General features: G+C 40.8%; 1 protein-coding gene across 1 annotated transcript; it reads left to right on the top strand.

Annotated features, from left to right (window-relative positions):
• The first annotated feature begins 3,079 nt into the window (after positions 1-3,079).
• Positions 3,080-16,763, top strand: nus1 (NUS1 dehydrodolichyl diphosphate synthase subunit). The gene is made up of 5 exons (XM_035774837.2): positions 3,080-3,639; positions 4,389-4,523; positions 11,913-12,065; positions 14,392-14,491; positions 15,465-16,763. Exons 1-5 carry the CDS (start codon positions 3,273-3,275, stop codon positions 15,553-15,555), a joined length of 846 nt encoding a protein of 281 aa, XP_035630730.1. The 5' UTR covers positions 3,080-3,272; the 3' UTR covers positions 15,556-16,763.
• Positions 16,764-17,162: the final 399 nt, after the last annotated feature.

Genomic DNA, 17,162 nt, shown 5'->3' with positions numbered 1-17,162 from the left:
CGGCCTCGAAACGAGGCCTTTCCCAGTCAGGAAGGACAAATCTAGACCCCTCTTGGTTCTCATTGGCGAAGACTGTACTCAAGTTAGGGGTTATATGTTGGACTATGCTATACAATTTTTCCCAACATCTTATACTCAATAAATTGTAAATAAACCCTTTTACATACACCTTTGCCAAATATATTTAAACTCAGTTTTCCACAATTCCTGACATTTAATCCTGGTAAATATTCCCTTCCTTAGGTCAGTTAGGATCACCACTTTATTTTAAGAATGTGAAATGTCAGAATAATAGTAGAGAGAATTATTTATTTCAGCTTTTATTTCTTTCATCACATTCCCAGTGGGTCAGAAGTTTACATACACGCAATTAGTATTTGCTTACGTTGCATTTAAATTGTTTGACTTGGGTCAAACGTTTCGGGTAGCCTTCCACAAGCTTCCCACAATAAGTTGGGTGAATTTTGGCCCATTCCTCCTGACAGAGCTGGTGTAACTGAGTCAGGTTTGTAGGCCTACTTGCTCGCACAAGCTTTTTCAGTTCTGCCCACAAATCTTCTATAGGCTTGAGGTCAGGGCTTTGTGATGGCCACTCCAATACCTCGACTTTGTCCTTAAGCCATTTTGCCACAACTTTGGAAGTATGTTTGGGGTCATTGTCCATTTGCGACCAAGTTTTAACTTCCTGACTGATGTCTTGAGATGTTGCTTCAATATACCCACATAATGTTCCTTCCACATGAGGCCATCTATTTTGTGAAGTGCACCAGTCCCTCAAGGAGCAAAGCACGCCCACAACATGATGCTGCCACCCCCGAGCTTCACGGTTGGGATGGGTGTTCTTCGGCTTGCAAGCCTCCCCCCTTTTTCCTCCAAACATAGTGATGGTTATAATGGCCAAACAGTTGTATTTTTGTTTCATCACACCAGAGGACATTTCTCCAAAAAGTATGATCTTTGTCCCCATGTGCAGTTGCAAACCGTAGTCTGTTTTTTTAATGCCGGTTTTGGAGCAGTGGCTTCTTCCTTGCCGGGCGGCCTTTCAGGTTATGTCGATATAGGACTCGTTTTACTGTGGATATAGATACTTTTGTACCTGTTTCTTCCACAATCTTCACAAGGTACTTTTCTGTTGTTCTGAGATTGATTTGCACTTTTTGCACCAAAGTACGTTCATCTCTAGGAGACAGAACACGTCTCTTTCCTGAGCGGTATGACGGTTCCGTAGTCCCATGGTGTTTATAATTGCATACTATTGTTTGTACAGATGAACACGGTACCTTCAGGCATTTGGAAATTGCTCCCAAGGATGAACCAGACTTGTGGTCTACTTTTTTTTGGAGGTCTTGGCTGATTTATTTTTATTTTCCCATGATGTCAAGCAAAGAGGCACTGAGTTTGAAGGTAGGCCTTGAAATTCTTCCACAGGTACACCTCCAATTGACTCAAAAGATGTCAATTAGCCTATCAGAAGCTTCTAAAGTCATGACATCATTTTCTGGAATTTTCCAATCTGTTTAAAGGCAAAGTCAACTTAGTGTATGTAAACTTCTGACCCACTGGAATTGTGATACAGTGAATTCTAAGTGAAAAAATCTGTCTGTAAACAATTGTTGGAAAATTTACTTGTGTCATGCACAAAGTAGATGTCCTAAGCGACTTTCCAAAAGTATAGTTTTTGAACAAGAAATTTGTTGAGTGGTTGAAAAAACGAGTTTTAATGACTCCAACCTAAGTGTATGTAAACTTCCGACTTCAACTGTATACTACCATGGGTGAAACCATGTCTTTGTCTAATGCAGCTGTATTGACTGTCTGGGAAGAAAATACTTGGTTTTAGCTTTCCCAGTGTCCATCGAGTTCTTACTCTAATAATATAACCCAACATAAGGAAGTTACTTTTAGCTGTGTAGCCTATATAAAAAACATTAAACTACTGTATTAACAGCTACTGCAATATACATTAGTAAATAGGTACAAGTAGAATACATGGACAGACTTGCACTTCTAGGGTACTAAACCTGCACATTAGGTTGAATGTGATTTGGTAGACAACAACGGGGAGTTTTTGCCCTTTGATGAGTTCATTGGTAAATTTCAGGTTAATTTTACTCAGAGAGAATATTTGAAGGTTTGCAAAGCAATTCCACTTCCTTTACTAGGACTCATTAAGAACACTTTGTTATATTATGAGGTTTTTCTCTCTTTTCTAAGTTTACAAATTTATGACTTGAATCTTTTAGATAAAAAATGCTACAATAAGTGGATACAATTGGAATTTAATGAAGTCATTTTTGGTCATTATAATTCAATATATTGCTATGGAAGTGACCAACCCATGCTATGGTCAAAAGCGACTACCTTTTAAATTACTTGTCCAGTTATCCCAAAAGTTAAAGAAACTTATTTTAAAATATTTTCTTCCATATGTTAATGATTTATTGCACAAAAGATAACATTTTGACAAAATGCCTTGTGTTTTTTGTTCTTCTGATTCAGAATCTATACGGCATTTATTTTTTTCATGCCGCCATTCTAGTAAACTATGGATTGAAATTCACGAATGGTTGTGTATAAATTCTCCAGAATTACCTATGTTTACTTTTGATGATGTTAAATGGCATTATAAGCTTATCCTTGTAATTCCAATCATGACTATTTCATTAAGATTATTATTCTCTTGGCCAAATATTATACTCACAAATCCAAACGGGGTGGAACAATTCCTTATTTTGTAGTTTTTGTCATTGAATTGTTCCAATTTCATAAATCCCTCAAACATGTGAAACTCAAAATGTTGGAAAATTATTAGAAGTCATGAATGTCTGTTAATGTCTCGTTGCCTTGTCACATATATATATATTTTGGGGTGGGGGGTCGTTTGGTGTTCTATTATTTCATTTTTTCCAATTATATTCACAGGAATGTCCCTGTATTTATGATGTGTGATATTGTTATTATTGTTCCAATAAACATTTAAAAAAATTATAATAATCTAGTTTGCTTTAGAAAGTCCAATCCTAGATCTCGCGTGATTTCATGTTTGCTGAATCGTCCAATCACTGTGCTCGACTGAGTAACGTGTATCTCCGAGTTCAGAGGGTAATGTTTGGATGAAGATGGCTGTCGGCAAACGGAGGTGTTGGCAGTAAGCGAAATGACTCACAGAACTAGACTCGTGTTTAGCCATCATTACTGGACTTGAAATGCAGAGCTATATGCATTTCTGATAATTATTATATTTTGACATTTTTGTCGAGGAGGGCTGCAAAATGGTGCACGTGTACGAGTTCATGTGGCGGGTTTTGCATGTCCTTCTCCACATTCATAGAACGTTTATCACTTTGTTCCGAATCCGTCTTCGCAATTGGAATGGGCAGCTATGGTCACGAGCCTTAGCGGCGCTTCTTGTGCCGATAGCTCTCTCGTTTCCCAAACAGAAGAAGCTCGTTCCTGCACCCGGTAAACTCGTTGGTCGTCGGTATCGCTGGGGTGCGGATGGGAAATCCCTGGAGAAGCTGCCTGACCATATCGGCTTGTTGATAGCGGAAGAAGAGCCGAGATACACAGACATTGCCAACCTTGTCGTGTGGTGCATGGCAGTCGGCATATCTTATATCAGTGTGTACGATAATCACGGTAAGATATCATTTGATTATAAAATGTGTTCATTATTTTTATTCACACCAGGAAGTGCTAAATACAACACCAGCAGACAGTCACGTGCCAGCTACCTCTGTTTGTGTATTCAGATTCAGCAAGTCGTGAATTTTTCTATTTTGGGGCTTAGTTATCTTTGATAACTTATCTACATTCTTTTCCTGATAGTAAAATGGCTTTATCCGGCCTAATTCCCTTTCAGAAGTCTACAACAACCCACTTCTGCCATATATGCTTAGTAATGTATCATTACAAAGATGATTTCAGACAGAGGAGCCTCAATAGGCTTTCAAGGTTTGCCCAATGGCTTTTTCACCTAATTCGTTATTTGACCCTACAGGGAATTGTCTTAACACACACACTCACACACTGTATTGCTATTCCTGTTTCACCACAGCCACTCCTACTGGGTCATAGGCTAGTTGTTGTAAAATATTTTAAATCCTTCTTGATGGCCGTCTAAGTGTTTGGTGGTGTGGCACTGTTCCTCAATGTCTGCTGACTTATGTCATCAGTCTCTCACAGCCAAATCTGGTATATGACACATTATTTTCCCCTAATGACTAGCCTTACTTGCTATATCATGATGTTCATTTCAGATCTCAGCTCTAAAATACAGCAAATGATTTCTCTCATTTTTTTTGTTTCAAAGTTGTTGAGATTGGGTGTAACCCCCCCCATATGATATAGGCTATTGGATTGCTCACATATCCCTTTTTGGTTCCCAGGTGTGTTCAGGAGGAACAACTCCAGGCTGATGGAGGAGATCCTGAAGCAGCAGCAGGAGCTCCTGGGTCTGGAAGGCTCCAAGCAGCACTCTGTAGAGTTCCTCAGCAATGGCCCTGACAAACAGGACCATCAAGGTGAGACACCAGGGGCCGTATGTGTCAAGCTTCCCAGATTATGAGTGCTGGTCTAAAGAGCTGTGCCCTATACTACGTATTTTGTTTAAGGAGTTAGTGAGGTAACTTTGAACTCAGGACAACCGGTACCACGAAAGTAGCTCACATTTTAGCCAGGTACATTTTTAAGGCAACAAATCCTTAAACACTAACCTGCTCCCAGGCAGGCTAAGGGGCTTTTCTCATTAATGAAAGTTGGAGAGGCAGTGTTACAGTACACTTTTCAATTCACATTCGCAACGGAACATCATGCGCCGCGAGATCGTTCAGCTCTTGGTAACGGGCATTTACTGCAAATATCCCAATGAAATATCCCAGTATAGCCACTAGCCAGCGTGCTTCAACTATGCAAGCGTCTTTTCATCTTTAACCATATTACACGTTTGAAAAATGGATACTAACCACATTACGCTCTTGAATAATGCAACGATTCACAAACGTGCAGACCATAAAGGTTAAATTTCTTCGTCTGTAGGATACACCTATTATATTTTAGTCTCAAGACGAATCACAGAGTTGCTAACAGCGCGTCTTCATCAAGCAACATTAGCCTATCAAAAATTAACAATTAAGCCTACAACCCCTCTCATATCAGTTTAAAAGTACTGTAGGCCTACCATAGAACATAAGTCAGGCATCATTTTTTTCATCAATATGGAAATCATTTAGCCTACATGTGGGAAAAGAAAATTGTGACTGAAACGTGGGTATCATATACAGTACCTGTCAAAAGTTTGGACACCTACATATTACAGGATTTTTATTTTTACTATTTTCTATATTGTAGAATAATAGTGAATAGATCAAAACTATGAAATAACATATATGGAATCATGTAGTAACCAAAAAAGTGTTAAACAAATTCTTCAAAGTAGCCACCCTTTGCCTTGACAGCTTTGCACACTCTTGGCATTCTCTCAACCAACTTCGAGATAAGTCACCTGGAATGCATTTCAAGTAACAGGTGTGCCTTGTTAAAAGTTCATTCGTGGAATTTCTTTCCTTTAATGTGTTTGAGCCAATCAGTTGTGCCGTGCATTGACTTTTGTTTGCTGCTTCGTCGAATGGTGGGCTTTTGCACAGATGAGGCGACATCTGTCACGGGACGCCGGACAGGCCTCTGCAATGTAGTTATGAATGTGTCTCCCTCTGCCATATGAACGCATAGTATGATACACCCACTGAACTATAATGGATACACCGAGAGCAATTGGCGGCAAAAGAGCTGAGCGCAGAACTCTGAGATATGTAGCAGGTAACTTAGATTGTAAAGCACGCCTGTGTGCAAAACTGTGGAGATAAGGGCTGACCCCATTTAGTCAATTGTTTTGTCAATAGACTGTTGGTCGACTGAGATTTCTTTAGTCGAGCAGCAGCAAAAAAATATTTAATAATCATGGTGTACAAGACAACTGTCTGATTCACACCTGTTTGAGTGGACTGATCCATTGTGGAGGCAAGTTCCTTGCAGACAGGCCATGCGTAACCAACGGGATTTATAGGATATACATTTCTATCAGGATATTTTCTATCTGCGATGCTGCAATGTTTTTATTTGTTGGCTTTATGTAGGCTATTTTTACTTATATGCAATGGTAATAGAAGTTACTTTCAGATTTGTCATTTTAATTTAGATAGTGTTGATTAACCACATGACAGATTTTTAGATAAGAAGACTTTATTATATATGAAATTAAACTGTTCCACAAAAATGTGCATATGAAAATCATAACTTGCACGCAGATAAGTAGAAATGGTATAGTAATTTGGCACTCCAAATGCAAAAGGATACCGACCGTTGGTGTAGCCTTTTACCGGCAACATCAGGAGCATATTGGCAAAATATGTGAAGGCCAGCAGCAGAGGGAGGAGGAGGGTCGGGAACAGGTTTTTGTTCTTCTGGTTAGGCTATATTGATCTCTGGCTCCCTCTTTAGTCATTTGTGTCTTAATGTTTTTATCGGGGTGCTTAAAATCTCTTAAGGTCTTAGATTTTTTCAATTTTTGCCAAAAATGACACCCAAATGTGCCTGTTGCTCAGAACCTGAAGCAAGGAGATATACAGATTCTTGATACCATTTGAAAGGAAACACTTTGAAGTTTGTGGAGATGTGAAATTAATGTAGGAGAATATAACACATTAGATCTGGTAAAAGATAACACAAACCAAAAAATGTTTTATTTTTTCATCTTTGAAATGCATGAGAAAGGCCATACATTGCGTTAGGATCCTAGGTGTAATTTCGATTCCCCCCTCACAAGATGGCAGCAGCGTGTGTGCAAAGTTTCAGACTGATCCAGTGAAGAATTACGTCACAACACAATACTTTGTATGAAGTCTGCCAGGAGCTTGCCCAACTGTGCTGAATTGGTCAATTTATACATTTAAGTACATACAGTTGAAGTCGGAAGCTTACATACACCTTAGCCAAGTCCATTTAAACTCAGTTTTTCACAATTCTTGACATTTAATCCTAGTAAAAAGTCCATCTTATGTAAGTTAGGATCACCACTTCTTTTTTAAGAATGGGAATTGTCAATAATAGTAGAGAATTATTTATTTCAGCTTTTATTTATTTATTTCTTTCACATTCCCAGTGGATCAGAAGTTTACATGCTACCAAATACTAATCGAGTGTATTGCCTTTAAATTGTTCAACTTGGGTCAAATGTGTCAGGCAGCCTTCCACAAGCTTCCCACAATAAGTTAGTTGAATTTTGTTCCATTCCTCCTGACAGAGCTGGTGTAACTGAGTCGGGTTTGTAGGCCTCCTTGATCGCACACCCTTTTCTAGTTCTGCCCACAAATTTTCAATAGGATTCAGGTCAAGGGCTTTGTGATGGCCACTCCAATACCTTGACTTTGTTGTCCTTAAGCCATTTTGCCACAACTTTGGAAGTCTGCTTGGGGTCATTGTCCACTTAGAAGACCCATTTGCAACCAAGCTTTAAATTCCTGACTGATGTCTTGAGATGTTGCTTCAATATATCCACATAATGTTCCTTCTTCATGATGCTGTCTATTTTGTGAAGTGCACCAGTCCCTCCTGCAGCAAAGCACCCCAACAACATGATGCTGCCACCCCCGTGCTTCACGGTTGGGATGGTGTTCTTCGGCTTGCAAGCCTCCCCCTTTTTCCTCCAAACATATTATGGCCAAACAGTTCTATTTTTGTTTCATCAGACCAGAGGATATTTCTCCAAAAAGTACGATCTTTGTACCTATGTGCAGTTGCAAACCGTAGTCTGGATTTTTAATTACTGTTTTAGAGCAGTGGCTTCTTCCTTGGTGAGTGGCCTTTCAGGTTATGTTGATATAGGACTCATTTTACTATGGATATAGATACTTTTGTACCTGTTTCCTCCAGCATCTTCACAATGTCCTTTGCTGCTCTTCTGGGATTGATTTGTACTTTTCACACCAGTACATTCATCTCTAGGAGACAGAACGCATCTCCTTCCTGAGCGGTATGATGGCTGCATGATCCCATGGTGTTTATACTTGCGTACTATTGTTTGAACAGATTAACGTGATACCTTCAGGCTTTTGAAATTACTCCAAAGGATGAATCAGACTTGTGGAGGTCTACAAAACTAAATCTGAGGTCTTTGCTGATTTCTTTTGATTTTCCCATGATGTCAAGCAAAGAGGCACTGAGTTTGAAGGTAGGCCATGAAATACAGTGGGGCAAAAAAAGTATTTAGTCAGCCACCAATTGTGCAAGTTCTCCCACTTAAAAAGATGAGGCCTGTAATTTTCGTAGGTACACTTCAACTATGACAGACATAAAGGAGAAAAAAAAATCCAGAAAATTACATTGTAGGATTTTTAATGAATTTATTTGCCAATTATGGTGGAAAACTTTTGTTATTGACCAAATACTTATTTATCTCAATACTTTGTTATATACCCTTTGTTGGCAATGACAGAGGTCAAACGTTTTCTGTAAGTCTTCACAAGGTTTTCACACACACTTGCTGGTATTTTGGCCCATTCCTCCATGCAGATCTCCTCTAGAGCAGTGATGTTTTGGGGCTGTTGCTGAGCAACATGGACTTTCAACTCCCTCCAAAGATTTTCTATGGGGTTGAGATCTGGAGACTGGCTAGGCCACTCCAGAACCTTGAAATGCTTCTTACGAAGCCACTCCTTCGTTGCCCGGGCAGTGTGTTTGGGATCATTGTCATGCTGAAAGACCCAGCCACGTTTCATCTTCAATGCCCTTGCTGATGGAAGGAGGTTTTCACTAAAAATCTCACGATACATGGCCCCATTCATTCTTTCCTTTACATGGATCAGTCGTCCTGGTCCCTTTGCAGAAAAACAGCCCCAAAGCATATGTTTCCACCCCCATGCTTCACAGTAGGTATGGTGTTCTTTGGATGCAACTCAGCATTCTTTGTCCTCCAAACACGACGAGATGAGTTTTTACCAAAAAGTTATATTTTGGTTTCATCTGACCATATGACATTCTCCCAATCTTCTGGATCATCCAAATGCTCTCTAGCAAACTTCAGGCGGGCCTGGACATGTACTGGCTTAAGCAGGGGGACACGTCTGGCACTGCAGGATTTGAGTCCCTGGCGGCGTAGTGTGTTACTGATGGTAGGCTTTGTTACTTTGGTCCCAGCTCTCTGCAGGTCATTCACTAGGTCCCCCCGTGTGGTTCTGGGATTTTTGCTCACCGTTCTTGTGATCATTTTGACCCCACGGGGTGAGATCTAGCGTGGTGCCCCAGATCGAAGGGAGATTATCAGTGGTCTTGTATGTCTTCCATTTCCTAATAATTGCTCCCACAGTTGATTTTTTTCAAACCAAGCTGCTTACCTAATGCAGAATTAGTCTTCCCAGCCTGGTGCAGGTCTACAATTTTGTTTCTGGTGTCCTTTGACAGGTCTTTGGTCTTGGCCATAGTGGATTTTGGAGTGTGACTGTTTGAGGTTGTGGACAGGTGTCTTTTATACTGATAACAAGTTCAAACAGGTGCCATTAATACAGGTAATGAGTGGAGGACAGAGGAGCCTCTTAAAGAAGTTACAGGTCTCTGAGAGCCAGAAATCTTGCTTGTTTGTAGGTGACCAAATACTTATTTTCCACCATAATTTGCAAATAAATTCATTAAAAATCCTACAATGTGATTTTCAGGATTTTTTTTTTCCATTTTTTCTGTCATAGTTGAAGTGTACCTATAATGAAAATGACAGGCCTCATCTTTTTAAGTGGGAGAACTTACACAATTGGTGGCTGACTAAATACTTTTTTTGCCCCACTGTACTTTTATTTTGAAGGCAATCCGCAAATTCCAAGAATAGTGAAAATGACTGCAGTTTCTTCTGATCATTGTTTTCAGGCTGGTTGTATTGGTGCTACCAATATAAAGCTAATATAATGCTTTATTATTGTAAGCACATCGTTCGTGGCCGGTGTTTGCTTGTTTGCAGTCTTTTTTTGTACAGCTTTGACAGTGCTGATAGTAGTGGTGGCGCTTGGCTTGCACGTGCAAATTCAGAACCCACAACATTCTATAATTAAAACTGTGTTATATGACGTCAAGTTAAAAGCTTATTTAATGTGTCCAATAGTATTATTGTCAAATAGTGCTATTTGACGTATCTTTTTTGACACGCAAAAACCCAAACAGCGTTCCATAGTATACATGTCGTGATGCTAATACTGTGTAACTCCAGTAGGGCAACATCTGAACAATAGCACACTTCGTAATGTTAGTGTGTACCGGTGCTCGAACAGTCACGAAAGCCAACATCACCCACGACAGAGAACGGTTGATTGTCAAGGGAAATTAATTCCATTATCTTGGCTTTAATGGATTTCTCCTTTGAGTTGTCTTGCTGAAATGTTCTTACTCTTTCAAATGACTGCTCGACTTGATGACTGTTCGATCCACACAGTAGACGTTGTGGGCTAGGTTAGGAATGCTGAGTTGCAGGTGTAGCGCAATGTTTTACGTGGCGTCATTACGTCATCTACCTATGTTATATAGGTGTGCATGTCAACTTTCAGTTTTTCACATCGCCGTTAAACTAGACATCGGGTCGATACCGATGTTGGTGTTTTTAGCTAATATCGTCCGATTCCGATATGTTCACCGATTTAAAATATATATATATATATATATTAAAAAACATATATATATCGTGCATCCCTAGTTTAAATAGTCATTTTAAAATGCCTATCACATTACACATTTAGTAATGACAATGCATTTGAAACGTCACGCACACCAAAACTTGTGTATGACTATTTTGGATGACATTATTTTATTGACAGGAGTGGCGGGAGGAAAGGAGCTTGTGCATTGATAAGCACATAGACTGCATTAATGATATGTAATAAATGAAGGACATCACTTCATCAAGCCTATTTAACACCATAGCCTGAAAAAACGGGAAGGGCTACAACAGAGAAGCATTCAGAACTCTGCCATGTGTAGGCTATTTGGCTGTGAATAACCATTATGAATAAATAATCAATTCAATTCTATTGGATACAACTACACAAACTTTGGGTCGATTTTAGATTGCAAGGCATCATTGGGAGTGCAATTTTCACAATTCATCACTTATTGAATGAAGTTTGAAACTGATTATAAATATTATAGTTATTATTTTTTTTTAGATGGACTCCAGTTCCACCAGGCTTTTGTTTATATTTTCTGTGGCGTTTGTTTATTAAAGGGCATGTGGATTGCAGCCAGCCTGTATGGGATAATTTAAGATGCATTGTGTGGTTTTACTCTCCATATGCTTTTGGCACTAAACCTTTATCCCCTGAGCAAGTCAATCTGTTATGACATACAGTCAGAATTAGACCATATGGAGTTGTGCAGGAACACAACACAGAAGAATTCTCTTCACCAAAGGAAGTTGGGCGGCAGGTAGTCTAGCAAACGGAAAAGTTCTCAGCGAACTAGCTGAAAAATCTGTCAATGTGCCCTTGAGCAAGACACTTAACCCTGTGGATAAGAGTGTATGCTAAAATGTAAAAAGAAAAAAAATCCTGTTCAAATACCCTATAATTCACGTAAATAACTTATGAATTCTATGATCCTGTTCTTCATTGTGATTCCTGTTCTTGATTGTTTTGTAATCCAACAAATCACCTGTTTATGAATGCAATATTCAAGCACAACAGCAGGATTGTGAAGCAGGATTTCCGAGTTACCACCCACTGACCTTTAGTCAGACACCTGACACATTTACATTGACACATTGATTGGTATTATTACTGTGAATGGGTGTGTGGTAGTGTTTGTGCCTGAGTACCGGTATTTGTGTTTTGTGGGGCTTATTATGACTGTGTTCCTGTGTGTGTGTGTCCGTGTGTCCACAGTGCTGTCGTGTCAGTCCGTGGTGAAGGTGCTGTCTCCAGACGATGGGAAGCTGAGAATCGTCCAGGCAGCACAGGAGCTGTGTAGAGCTGTGGAACAGATGGAGAAGACAGCCAAAGACATCAACGTCACTGTGCTTGACTCTCTACTCAGAGGTGAGGAGGAGGTCCCTCCCCCGTGACCAGCAGGAGGACAGGACATGGTTCTCACTGTGGACAATACCTTTTATTTCATTGTTTTATCAGGTTAAACCCCACAGACATTCTATTGATCATAGACTGTAAATCTGTGCCATACTATTACAGGCTGGAGTGAAGCTTAGCTCACCAGCTCTCCTTTGGCATGATGTTCCGAATAGCAATTTCACTATTTGAAGCTCAGCAAGGATGTAGGAAAGGGATTGAGTAAAGGTCAAGGAGCCCCCTGTTAGACTAGCCTTCCACAGTGTTTGATCAAAATATGAAGGAAACATGAAGCACTGGGAGTCTGTGCCAGAGTGAGCTCTTCTCTCAGTGGGTTATTTTCCCTGAGCCCTCTGCCCACCCCAGCTCTGCCCGTCATTAGTCCCTGGCTAAGACTGATCACCCTCGCCCGCTGTAAATCACGTCACGAGTACTTCAGTGGAACACATCCGTGTGTACTCACTCAGTAGAAGGTGATGGATGAGACCCATGGCAGGAATATGAACAAACTCATGAGAAAGATGGTCTCCAGACAGAATATAAACTACAGAGGATAGCAGAGTTCACTTCAGTGCAGTTAAGTCCAGCGTAGTGTACCGTGAAGTTATGGTGTGTTTACCTCCGGCTCAGTCAGTGCAGCTGCTCGTCAGTACAATCAGATGTCGGAGACCCGCTCGCTGTCAGGATCCAGGGGGGCACAGCGAAAGGGAGTCTCTAATCATCTCACTATCTAAGGGGCTTGGCAAGCTGCTGCTGCTGTTCTCTAAGCTGTGTTTACACAGGCAGCCCAGTTCTAATTATTTTGCCAAACTATTGGCAGAAGATCTGATTGATCAAAAGACCAATTAGTAGCAAAAATATCAGAATTGTGATGCCTGTGTAGATGCAGCCTAACATTCAAGAAGGAATTGAACTGTCATTTCAGATATCTAGGTTCTCTCAATCTTTTCAACAGTCCTTATGCTTTAGCAACCTCTTAAATATGTCGTATATCTCTCAGATAAAGGACAAACACTTCAAATCAAAATATCTGTTTTTGCATGTATGAATCTGTTATTAAATGCATTACTATGGACTAATATCAGTAAGGCCCAATTCATGGTTTGATCTAATGTTTTCTATATTTTTAAAGGTGTCCATTATAATTTTTATTTTTATTCTTTTACCCAACTACACACAATGCCCCATAATGAAAAAGTGAAAACATGTTTGCAAGTGTGTTTTTTAAATACAGAAATATGGTCTCATTTACATAAGTATTTACACCCCTGAGTCAATACTTTGTAGAAGTACCTTTGGTAGCGATTACAGCTGTGAGTCTTTCTGGGTATGTGCTCAAGAGCTTTCCACACCTGGATTGTATATTTGCCCATTTTATTGTTTTCTAAATTCTTCAAGCTCTGTCAAATTGGTCATTGATCGTTGCTAGACAACCATTTTCAAGTCAAAACTGTAAGTCGGCTACTCAGGAACATTCACTGTCTTCTTGGTAAGCAACTCCAGTGTGGATTTGGACTTGTTTTTGTTATGCTGAAAGGCGAAATCATCTACCAGTGTCTGGTGGAAATAGTTTTACTTTTTGAGGCTTGACATAAAGGGGTTGAATACTTATTGACGACTCAAGACATTTCAGCTTTTCATTTTTAATTAGTTTGTACAAATTTTGAAAAACAGAATTCCACTATGATATTATGTGTTATTGTGTTTAGGCCAGTTCCCCAAAAAATCTCTTTTTTTTTTTTTATTCAGGCTGTAACACAACAAAATGTGGAATAAGTCAAGTGGTGTGAATACTTTCTGAAGGCACTGTACCCTGCCATTCATCAAGTCTTGTGAGGCTTGGGGGTGTCCTAGAGCAAAACAATCGACATGCTCTTGAGAGGCCAAACCGTTAGGACTCTTCAGACAGAAGTTGGCAGATCGGTGCTACCGACTTCAGATGAGTCCCGTGCGGTGTGTGTGTGTGGGGGGGTCTTAGAGCAAAACAACTGACATGTTCGTGAGTCATCTTTCCATAGAGTGGTCATATTAGCTTGTCGGCCAAACCGTTCGGACGGTACAGCCGTTTCCGCTGTAGCTCGGCCACCTTCCACCACGGAAGTCCGCCGTGTAGAGAACTCGTTTGTCTAGCTTCAACAGGCAGATTTTGATGGGGATTTTGTTTATTATACTCGTTTGATTTCTTCGGGTCCACAAAAAATGACTCAGGGTTAAATGCTCCGCAGAGGGCACTTTTTATGAGATTTCCATTGATTGTGGTTTTTATTGACCTCTGTCCATGCTATCTCGGTTTGTGCAGAGTCGAAGACTACACCAGATCCTGACCTGGTTCTGAAGTTCGGCCCAGTAGAAAGCACCCTGGGCTTCCTGCCCTGGCACATCAGACTGACAGAGTTCATGTGAGTATTGCGTGTGTTAAATGAGGCTGCCGTACTCATGTGCAGAAGACATTCTGGAATAGTCGCTGCTCTGTAGAGCTGGACAGGAATGTCCCATTATAACCACTCGCTGTGTGTGTGGGATACAGACAGAGGAAGTGTGTGTGTGCTTATGCTTTACATCCGGAGTAGAATGGATATGGGCCTGTTGTGTTCATCTGTGCAGAATAACTGGTAATCCGGTCTCTGCTGCCTCACTTACCTCCCGCCTTGAACGATTGGCAAGACTTTTAAAAATGCCTCTGTGCAACCCTGTATAAGTAATAGGGCTATTTTAAGGATCATGGAAATACTGAGTTAATGTTGCAGTTCAGCCTACATAAAATGTGTAATTAGACTTTACCAGATGATGATGCATCACTAACAATGCTATTTTTAGACGTCATTGTTTGGGAGTCATGAAGTTCAGTCCGAATGGCCCACGTTATTGAACGTTATCAGTTTTTACAAAGCAACATTTTATTTGACAGGACCTTTTTGGACTTTTACCTTCACCAAACACTAGATGGCGGTATAGTACTGTAACTACTTTGACGGTAGCCTAAGCAGCAGCTTTTGGTAATCACAGGAGATTTGTTTATGACAGCCGTCGTCAAGTACATAATTGTATTTACTGTGAGTCTTTACTAATGTAACATGACATTTCTGTTGATCCCTTATTGCTTGGTATCTATTTTAACAACATTATTTAGCATTATTATTTGTTAAAATGGCGCCCGGAAGAAATGGCAGCAGTTTTACGGGTGCTTCACCTAATACCTTTTTGCACTATTGGTTAGAGCCTGTAAGTAAGCATTTCACGGTAAGTTCTACACCTGTTGTATTCGGCACACGTGACAAATACATTTTGATTTGAGATAAACTGCAGCCATCTGAAGTAGGCTATAGGTGTCTCACTAGTATATATCTCTGACATCCTCCCTCTCTCCTGCAGCTCCTTACCCTCCCACGTGGATGTCTCCTATGAGGACTTATTCAGCGCCCTTCAGCACTACGCCTCCTGTGAGCAGCGGCTGGGGAAGTGAGTGATTGGCCAGGCCCCCTTCAGAGGAAGGGGAACGACAGGGGTGGGGTAGGAGCTGCCCTTGCCCCTCCTCCTCCCGGGTCTCTGTTTACAGTGCAGGCGCTAGAGAACAAGCAGACAGCGTACCGCCACATGGAATCGTATCTCCACCACCACTCACTGACTGTTTTTCTGCTCATCTGGCTCGCCAGGCCACCTCTGTGAGGCGTGCTGGGTAGTACGGGCCCTGCCAAGGTAGCGTCACGCACTGAACATCTACCCCCGCGTCAGTCGGATTAACGAGGAACCAACATCACCTGAAGGACATGGTTAGCAGTATGGTATAAATCTAGTTTAGCTTCGCTTCTCTCTCTGTTTGCTCTAGATCCTGCTGTGCCCCTGAGGTATGGCCGAGGATGACGTTCTGCTGCTCTGAAGGGTGCGATGTGTTGAGAGGGATGTGTGAGGCTAAATGTTTAGTGCTGAACAACATTCCTCCACATAGCTCATCAGGAGGTCTCTCTATCTCTGACTACGTGGGGGACCTCCTTGGGGGTTTGAATGGAAATTAACTTTATGTAAGTGTGCTTCAAATGTAGCGCTTGATCAATGTTGTACGAGCGGCTTTGGAACGAGAGCTCTGTAATCCATGACTATACTCTGCACATGATGTGAAGGATGCCTGACTACATGGTTGTACTTTTAAGTCTATATTCCAAGTTACTATTGGTGGACTGTGTCTGCTTGTGTACGTGTGTGAAGCTCAGCCAGCATGTCACACTTAACCTACACTAAATCCAATCTTTGCAATCCAGTGGGAAGAAAGAGAAAGCAGTTGTCTGTATACAATGTGACCATCACTACTCTTTCTATTGCTCCGTCCATAACGTGAAGATGATTGCATATTGAACGTCCCCGTAAGAATCCGCAGTGCTGCCTCCAGTTGTTCATCCATGTGAAGATCGACTAACTCTTGTCTGAAAGTGTTGTTGGTCTGCTATTTCCTTATCTCATGAACTCTTTTTAAAACCCAGATTCAGTGTTTTCTTTCTCTCTGGTTAGATGGCATACAGTAGTATTTTCACCATCATGCTAACTTTTAATACCAATGGGACCCAATCCTTCACTAGCTAAGGTGCCAGCGGTTGAGTTGTCATTGGAAGGTTTGGTGGGTTGTTCCACATGGAGCCTGTCAATTTAAATGATCAATAAATGTTACTGAAAACCCAATATATACAGTACCTGCTTTGTTTGGATTAGATTTTCTTTAAAGACAGGCTGACAATGTCTTGTGAATAATCCTCCTTTGAGATAAATGGAACGGATGTACATGGTTGATTTTTATAGTTGTGTTGTATGACCTCATTTTCTGCATGTCCCCTCGCATGTAATGTGTTTGGTGAACAAGTGTTGTATCCCTAGTACTGAATGCACCAAGAGGTGTCAAGGGCCTGGTGGCTTTTAAACCTCAAATGATCAACCTTTGAACAATTGAAAGAGTCAAGCCATAGTCCCCTTGGATTTGTTAGCTGAAAGCCGTGTGACTCGGGAGAGGGACTCCGATGCAGGTTTCTAGTCCTTCTCAATTGATATGCAGCATTCATCCAAATGCATGAAAGACGACGCCAT

Source organism: Oncorhynchus keta, chromosome 8, assembly GCF_023373465.1.
Source record: "Oncorhynchus keta strain PuntledgeMale-10-30-2019 chromosome 8, Oket_V2, whole genome shotgun sequence".
NCBI lineage: Eukaryota > Metazoa > Chordata > Actinopteri > Salmoniformes > Salmonidae > Oncorhynchus > Oncorhynchus keta.
This window is presented reverse-complemented; position numbering and strand designations above follow the sequence as displayed.